The 9,041-nt window shown below is 42.3% G+C and overlaps 1 protein-coding gene across 1 annotated transcript; it reads right to left on the bottom strand.

The window, feature by feature from the left end:
- Window positions 1-3,496: 3,496 nt before the first annotated feature.
- On the bottom strand, window positions 3,497-5,002 carry LOC138902699 (uncharacterized). Its single transcript, XM_070190588.1, has 3 exons — window positions 4,737-5,002; window positions 4,252-4,306; window positions 3,497-4,045 (listed from the first exon to the last, which is right to left on the bottom strand). Exons 1-3 carry the CDS (start codon window positions 5,000-5,002, stop codon window positions 3,497-3,499), a joined length of 870 nt encoding a protein of 289 aa, XP_070046689.1.
- Window positions 5,003-9,041: the final 4,039 nt, after the last annotated feature.

Raw genomic sequence — 9,041 nt, 5'->3', positions numbered from 1 at the left:
ATACGTTCAATGTCACCCCATATGCGTATTAACCACTTACCCACTTCGTAATATTTTGCACAAACCCGAACTATCGGGCCGATTGGCCAAATGGGCCATCGAACTCATTGGGTACGATATCGAATATCAACCTCGGACGGCCATCAAGTCTCAAAATTTAGCGGACTTCATGGCCGATTTCACGCCAACCCTCATACCCGAAGTCGAAAAGGAACTCTTGTTAAAATCGGGTACATCATCGGGGGTATGGACCCTTTTCACATACGGTGCTTCGAATGTGAAGAGGTCCGGGCTAGACATCGTTTTGAAGCTGCCCACGGGTCGCACTATTAGGCAATATATCAAAACTTCTAGGTTGACTAACAATGAGTCCGAGTACGAGGCCATGATTGCAGGTCTCGAGCTAGCTAAAAGCTTAGGAGCAGAAGTCATTGAAGCCAAGTGTGACGCTGTACTGGTGGTGAACCAAGTAAATAAAACTTTCGAAGTTCGAGAGGATAGAATGCAAAGGTATTTGGACAAGCTGCAGGTAACCTTGCACTGTTTCAAGGAATGAAATTTACAGCATGTACCTTAAGAACAAAACAGTGAGGCCGATGCACTTGCAAGTTTAGGGTCACCGATCGAGGAAGATGAGATCAGCTTGGGGACTGTCGTTCAACTCTTGAGATCCGTGATCGTGGAAGGTCACGCCGAGATAAACTTTACAAGCTTAACCTAGGATTGGAGGAATAAATATATTGAATACTTGAAGAATGGAAAGCTCCCATCGGACCCTAAAGAGTTGAGGGCCCTACGAACCAGAGCTGCTCGATTCACATTGGCTGAAGATAGAACATTATATAAAAGGACATTTGATAGACCATTGGAAATATGCTTAGGACCAGGAGACACCGATTATGTTCTACGAGAGGTCCGTGAAGGCACTTGTGGGAACCACTCCGGCGCCAAATCACTGATTCACAAAATCATAGAGTAGGATACTACTAGGATAGCATGGAAAAAGACACTAAGGAGTTTGTTCGAAAATGTGATAAATGTCAAAGGTTTGCACCGATGATCCATCAGCTCGGAGAACAACTTCATTCAGTCCTATCCCCATGGCCATTCATGAAATGAGGGATGGATATCGCCGGCCCTCTGCCATCGGCCCCAGGTAAAGCCAAGTTCATTTTATTTATGACTGACTATTTCTCTAAATGGGTTGAAGCACAGGCGTTCGAGAAAGTGAGAGAGAAAGAGGTTATAGACTTCATCTGGGATCACATCGTATGTCGATTTGGGATACCTGCCAAAATAGTGTGTGACAATGGAAAATAATTTATCGGCAGCAAAGTGACAAAATTCCTCGAAGACCACAAAATAAAAAGAATATTATCAACGCCGTATCACCCTAGTGGGAACGGACAGGCCGAGTCGACGAACAAGACTATTATTCAAAACCTAAAGAAAAGGTTGAACGACGCTAAGGGGAAATGGAGAGAAATTCTACCCGAAGTCCTTTGGGCATATCGAACAACGTCAAAATCCAGTACGGGGGCAACCCCGTTCTCCTTATTATATGGCTTCAAAGCCTTGATTCCAGTCGAAGTCGAGGAACCCAGTGCTAGGTTTCGACATACAATAGAAGAGTCAAATCATGAGGCTATGCATACTAGCCTCAAATTACTGGATGAAAAATAAGAAGCCGCACTCGTTCGAATGGCTGCACAAAAGCAACGAATCGAAAGATATTACAATAGGAGAACCAACCTTCGCCACTTTAGAGTCGGGGACTTAGTACTGAGGAAAGTCACCATCAACACTCGAGATCCTAATGAAGGGAAGATCGGCCTAAATTGGAAAGGACCCTACCAAGTCCTCGACATCGTCGGAAAGGGATCTTATAAGATCAGTACGATGGATGGCAAACAACTGCCAAATAATTGGAACATATCGCTTCTCAAACGGTATTATTGCTAAGGTATGACTTTATTCCTTTTTTTCATTTATATATTCGACACTAACTCATTGCAGATGATCGATCGAAGATATCGAGACCTCAGGTTTTAAAGCACGCGTTGCACTCTTTTTTCCTTAGATCGGTTTTTGTCCCAAGTGAGTTTTTCCGGCGAGGTTTTTAATGAGGCAACAATTACGTGCTACCTGAGGACGATTCAATAGTATCCAAGGCTTCTTTACAATCAACCTTGAATACTGGGGGCATCACCCTCGGATGTTACATTTTCGAGGAAAATACTTCGTGTCAAAGGGTCTCGATAGAGAAACTTTATAATGGGCCAAACGGTCGAATGAACCGTGTCCGTATAGATTAGTCGAACCCTGATAGAAAAACATGTACGCATGTATAAATTATACAAAGAATCATTCTTTCTATATCAAACATCTTGTGTCTCAAAGAAAATTTTCTACTATACAAGCTCCATACTTATGATTTTGTGAGAAATGGCTCAAACGCCATGTGCAAATATACCTCGTACACTCGGGGACTGCCATCGACAATCGACATATTCGAGTAATCTAAACTCAAATTCATAAGACCTCAAAGAGGCACCCCTCGATCTATAGGCCAGGAGCATCACTCTCGGGGACTAACACTTCGAAGAAGTTTGAAGTATTATTGGGAAATAAGCCCAAGAGGCATACCCAAAGTCTATGGCCAAATTAAAGCGGCTCGGAGACGTCCGAATTCCGCAATAAAAATAGCCCTTCGAATTCTTTAAAAAACCGGTTAAAATAGGATACCCTCGGCATGTAATCAAAAGGGCTTCAATAAAATCAGCTCTCGAAAAACCTTAAGAGGTATCAAATTATCTTAACACAAACGTGCTAAGGCACAAAAAGCAAAGAGGTTTCAATCGACATCGAACCCTCAAAAAACCCAATGGGTAAAGAATATGTGTTAAGACATAAAGGAATTATTTTTACTAAGTCTTCTAAGCCGAAAAGGGAAAAAATAGCCATCTTTTAGAGGCCATATCTGCCCAATCTAAAGAGCCTAAGGGCCAATACTCTTAGAGTTCGAGATTTTGTTCTCACTTAATTCGGACCTAAGGGTTTCACTATTCAGAGCTCAAATAAAATATAGCTCGAGAATTCATCATTATTTGATATAAAACCTTAAGGGGTCTGTTACTGTGAGTTTGAAACTTACTCGAACTCGGCTATAAAAGCAGTACAAATTTCTGCTTTGATCAAGCCATCCAAAATTAAAATCCCGAACATATTCTTAAGCTCGGGGACTCGCCCTCGCTTAACTAAAAAGCCTAAGGGTTTGTTCTACTCTGAGTTCGAGCTATTGCTCACTCAATTATAGAGGCTACAGTAACCCGATTGCAACAAAGTTTTCACAAGGCAAAGGCAAAATAGAATTTATCATAAATCAAAAATTGGAGACAAAACGGAAAGAAAAGAAATCTTTCATATATGCAAAGTATTTACAAAGACCACTCAGGGTCTTACACAAAAAACAAAAGGAGAAAAAAATCTTAAGTGCCTAGTCCACCTCGGGAGTCGCATCTTCGGGAGCTTCATCTTCATCTCTGCTCTCGGATCCACTCACAGAGTTTTCTTCATTGGAAAGCAAAGCTCCGGCCTCGTCCTCCAAAACATTCGCATTCTCGATATCAACCGTGAGGTCGAAGCCACGAGCATGTACCTCCTTAAGAGTCTCTCTTCGATACTGGTGCCTAGTATGCTTGGCAACACGGGACAATCTAACCTTAGCAACGTCAGAAATTTCCTTTGCCCGAGTGTTAGCGGCTTCGGCGTCAGCTCGATAGAAGGCCACGAGCGCCTCTGCCTCAGATGTGGCCCTTGCAAGCTCAGCGGCCAACCGAGTCTCGAGCTCTTCAACCTTCTGGGCTCGGCCCAAGTTCTCCTCCTTCACACTTTGGAGTTGACGCTCAACCGAAGACAGTTGGGCCCGAACCGCTTCTTTCTCTGAGGTGAGACGGTCCATGTTCTGCTTCCACCCCAAAGTCTCTGCCTCTTTCATCTTGTCCTCCTCACAAAGTTGCTTAACCAATTCGGCCTTCTGCTGAACCTGAAGGATCAAAGTGTTAGTTTCCAATATCAAGTTAATAAATAACAAAATCCCAAAAATTTACATTACCCGTTCAATGAGCTCGGTCTGATCTCGATGAGTTCTTGTCAGCTCGGCTCGAATGCTCATGATCTCCTCTTCTTTTTGCACATAGAGGAGTTTGAGGGCGTTTCTCTCCTCCGTAATCTTTTTGAGATCAGCCTCACATTGGGCCAGCTCAGCTCAGTACTTGGAAGATGCTTCTCGATGGAGCGTTGTAGCCTGTACAGAAAGAAAGGAAATAAGACTTAGAGAAATAAGAACAAACGCAAGCATGGTAGCATAGGCTAAAACTCACTTGGTTCAGAAACCGCTGAGCCTCATCAAAAATGAGTGATGCGTCAAGGTCGGAAACATCATCGACCCCCGCGAAGAAACCACGAAATATATCATCCCCTTCAGGGGTCGTCCCCATGGACCGGGCATCCCGAAACTGCCCATCGGAGAACGTGGGGCCGGGCAGAAAATTGTCAATATTAATTGCCCTGAGCGAGTCACTTGGGGCATTTTCTTCTCTTTGAAGGGCCTCAGAACTAGACCTTTCGGGCACACCCGCCGGTTGCTTATCATGGCAGGAGGTATCATCAACACCCAATGATTCGGGGACTCTGCTCGGACCTTCCACCGAGATCACCTCGGTCTGCGGTGGAACCATTCTACCATCACCGGCTTAGCAGCTTTCGAAGCTTCGATGCTCTCCCTCTTCCGAGCCACCAGCAGGAAGTCGGTATCTTCTCCCTCCTCGTCTTTATCTCGTAGTGTTTGGACTACATCGGCAGGCAGAACGGCGAGATCAGTCTTCGACTTTCGAGCCCTGCTTTTCTTGGGCCTTGGGGTATCTGGTGGCGAGACCCTTCTCCTTTTCTTATCTTCGGTCAGCTTCGGGACCTCCTCTTCCTCGAGAGGAGGCGGCCTCATAACGACATTATCTCTAAGAAAGACTTGTATGAGAAGAAATCAAGTTAAAAGGAAGTATTTCACAGGAAAGCATCAAACACGGACAGGGGAACTTACCATGATTTTTGGCCTCCCATCGACCCTTGGCCAAATCACGCCACGAGCGCTCAGCATACGAAAAGGTTGAAACCAGTTGTCGAACCCAACCTGCAAGGTCCGGGACTGCACCAGGAAACTAGGGGGAAGTTGCACCATAAAGAAGAATATAGATGATAAGAGGTAAAGGAAACATAACAAGTAATCAAACGTTATCGGTGAAGTTCTACTTACGCTTCATGTTCCATTCTTCGGGAAATGGCATCTTCTCGGCGGGGATTAAATCAGAGATCCTGACCCGGACAAACCGGCACATCCATCCTCGATCCTTGTCCTCGTTTATGCTCGAGAATAGCACCTTCGTGGCCCGGCGCTGAAGCCTTATCAGTCTGCCCTGATAAAGACGGGGGGATGTACAACCTAATGAGATGATCGAGGGTGAAAGACATCCCCTCGATCTTGCTTGAAAAGAATCTGAGCAAAATGACAATATGCCAAAAAGAGGGGTAGATCGGGCCTAGGGTTACCCAGTATTGGTGGCAAAAGTCGATTATGACGGGATCAATGGAACCCAGTGTGAAAGGGTAAGTATACACACTTAATAACCCTTTCACATGAGTGGTGACGTCCTCTTCCGGGGGTAGGAATCACCACCTCTTTATTATCCCAGTGGTAGTCCTTTTTCACCTGCTCGAGATCGCCTTCGGATATCGAACAGATGTATCTAGACATGGGCTCGCATCGGCTAGGAACCGAAGAGGGATTTTCGACTTTAAAGTCGGAAGTAAGTTCACATGGCCCGAGGATGCACTCTTCGATACGTGGCTCCACCGGTGTTTTGCCACCGACCGGCCGTGATGAGGAGGCATTTTCTTCTTGAGGAATGGTCTTTGATGTTTTTGCCATTGCTATATGAGGTTTAAGGAAGGAAAAGGCAGAATTTGCGTTTTAGTAAGAGATTGGCAAACGAAAACCGACAAAGTTGATGGACTTGAAGAGAATAGAAGAGCTTTTGAAGATTAGAAGAAGTTTGAAAGTAAACTTTGAAAAGATTATGAAAGTGGTCTATTTATAATAGCCACTTTGAGGGTTTGAAAGCACTAGTGGCCGACCATCAACTGGCGTTAATTAATGACCTTGGGAACTAGGCACACACGATGCTTCAATCGCTTCCGTCGCTTACATCACAATGTTGACGTCATAATTGATCGAGGTACTAAATCAAAGGCTCAGTTCGTTTCTTCTCGTAACACTCCAAGAAACGAGGGGACTATCTATATACGGTCAAAATCGGGCCTACCCAATTTTGTTGCTTGATCGAGACAAGGGAGTTGCATCGGGGGTAGCCTCGTAATAAATCAGACCCGAGCTCGAAGATGAGACATCAAGCCTAGAGATCGAAGTGTACGTTGAGACCGAGTTCAGCAACAATCGAGATCAAGTATGACTGACTTCGAGGGGAGCATAGTAACGGAATGGCGAGATATCAGTATCCGGTCGAAGATCACGGCGTGAATCTCGGAACGGATATCCGTGATTAGTCAAAGATCATGGCGTGAATCTCGGAACGAACCAAATCAGAAGCGGTTAACTAGTTGTTTATACGATTTCCTTCTGTAATTAGAGACATACCATAATTAAGTTTCCTCTACTATATAAAGAGGAGTTCCAATCATTTGTAGGGCATCATGATTCACTTACAAGAATATACATATACGCTTCTTTCTTTGTCTTACTTACTGTTCATCACTGCTTGTTCTATCCTCTGTTGTTCTTATTAACTAACCTCGAGACTATCTCGAATCGAAGTCAAGGCATTGTTTGCAGACTGGTTTGATTTATTTTATTGTCCAATTTATCTATTTAATTTGTCGTTTATCAATTGGTACTGGTTTAAATCACATATCCTTAAAACCACAATATAAGTTTAATTGTTACTCAATCTTTAGGGTAAACAATGCACATTAGACACTTTTTTGCAGTCTTCCAATCGCAAATGCGTGAATTTCACACATAAAATAAACAAACCATCTTTTGACACCTCATCCAACACTCTACCCACCCTAGAACCACCTACCCCACACCCCAAAAATTCAACTATTTTTTCTCTGATGAAAAGCTGTAGAAAACGTAGAAACCTTTTGCAAAATTATCATTAGATTACAAGTTCTAGAGAAAACTATTTGGTCGACGAAGAAGATCAATTGAAAGGTTTATATGGATAGAGAGGTAGTGCCGGCGGGAGATGGATGGCGGGGACAAGATGGGGGTGGACAGTGTATTGGGTTGAGAAAAATGAGAGCTTTCTTACTTATTGACTCTTTTCCCTTGTTGGTATTCTTGAGTGTGTTGGGATTAAAAATTGGTGAATGGGAAATGGAGGGAAGAAAGTGGAGGGAAAGTAAGCTCCATTTTGCTTTGGAAAGAGCAAAGTGTCCATCATTGGTGGTGGAAAGAAAAGTGAATGTACTTATATTGAGAAAGAACTTCTCTTGTTGTTAAATGGGTTGGAAAGAAAGTAAGCCTCGCGCCGTCGCCGCTTGGCTTCGATTGATTGATTGATCTTTTTGGATAAAATTTCTTTTAATTATTTAATTAATTAATTTAATTAATTAATGAAAATTAAATTCAAAATAACCCAGGACCCGCGACGCGACCCAGTCTGCTCCGTTTTCTTTTCCGGATTATTTTAAATTTGTTTTCCCGCAATATTTCAAACAGCATGTTCCAATAGCCATGGCTGTTTCTGAAAGGTTGCAAACTTTTCAGAAATAGTGCCAGAAAGTCTATAAATATGTCTTGAATCCCAGAATCTTTCCTTACGAAATTTTTTGCTCTTATTCTTCTTCTTCTTCTTCTTCTTCTTCTTTTGCACAAAATCTTCAGTGTATTTTACAGCCTTTGAGTGGTTCGCTATTTCATCGGCGTTTTTGGTACCAACACTCCGGTAAGTTTAAATCGTTCTATCCTGGGAGGATAATATTCCAGCACCTCGGGTACTTGAGGGAAATAATTTCTTTAAGGACACACTGTGCATTCAGTGGGCTCGATTTATTCCGAAATTATTTTTCCAAAAATTATTTCGACATTCTGTTATTGTTAACTTTTTGTTTTTGTTTTTCCTGTTTTAGAATGTTTACTGTTTCATTATTTACAGTAATACGTATTGACTAACAATCTTAAGGAAATTATTTTATTGTATTCTGTATTCTATTTTTTGGAGATTAAAATCTGTGTGATTTTCTACTCCATCTTATTTTTTCTATTCTGATTTGAAGATATAAAAACTTCATCGGAGTATTAAAATTCAGAAATGATTTGAAGAACATAAAAACTTCATCGATTACTGTGAAACAGTATATAAAAACTTTGGTTTTTATTTATTAAACGTATTGTTTATCGTTCATTACAGTACTGTTTACTATTCTGTTTTTTGCCATTAATTGAACTCTTATGTTGTTAACAGTGAGAAATGGCAATTGATAATGGAAATTCTTCTGCGACTGTTGCTGCAACGACGATAGCCTCGTCAAGCAGAACTGTTGTTCCACTGGCCCAGAAACCCTGAAAATTTTCTGGAGCCAACTTCAAAGGATGTCAGCAAAGGGTGTTTTTTTGGCTTACCACACTTGGTATGCAGAAATTCACCAGTGAAGACCCTCCAGTGCATGCCGCCGACATGCCGGACAATGAGAAGTTTATGATTGTTGAGGCATGGAAACAGGCAGACTTTCTTTACAAAGGCTACATCCTAAGTGCTTTGGAGGATGACTTGTATAATGTCTACAGTGCCGTGAAAACTTCGAAAGAATTATGGGACGCACTTGAGAATAAGTACAAGATTGAAGATGCATGCTTGAAGAAGTTTGTGGTTGCCAAGTTTCTAGACTATAAAATGATAGACAGCAAAACCATTGGAACCCAAGTTCAAGCACTTCAACTTATTTTTCATGGCCTTATTGCT

Source organism: Nicotiana tomentosiformis, chromosome 12 (genome assembly GCF_000390325.3).
Source record: "Nicotiana tomentosiformis chromosome 12, ASM39032v3, whole genome shotgun sequence".
NCBI classification, from domain to species: Eukaryota; Viridiplantae; Streptophyta; class Magnoliopsida; order Solanales; family Solanaceae; genus Nicotiana; species Nicotiana tomentosiformis.
This window is presented reverse-complemented; position numbering and strand designations above follow the sequence as displayed.

Coding starts and splice junctions, on each gene's coding strand:
- LOC138902699 (XM_070190588.1), bottom strand. CDS start 5,002: ATGAGGCCGCCTCCTCTCGAGGAAGAGGAGGTCCCGAAGCTGACCGAA. Junction 4,307..4,736: donor AAGCCGGTGATGGTAGAATG/GTTCCACCGCAG, acceptor CTTTCTGTACAG/GCTACAACGCTCCATCGAGA. Junction 4,046..4,251: donor CTGAGCTGAGCTGGCCCAAT/GTGAGGCTGATC, acceptor TTGATCCTTCAG/GTTCAGCAGAAGGCCGAATT.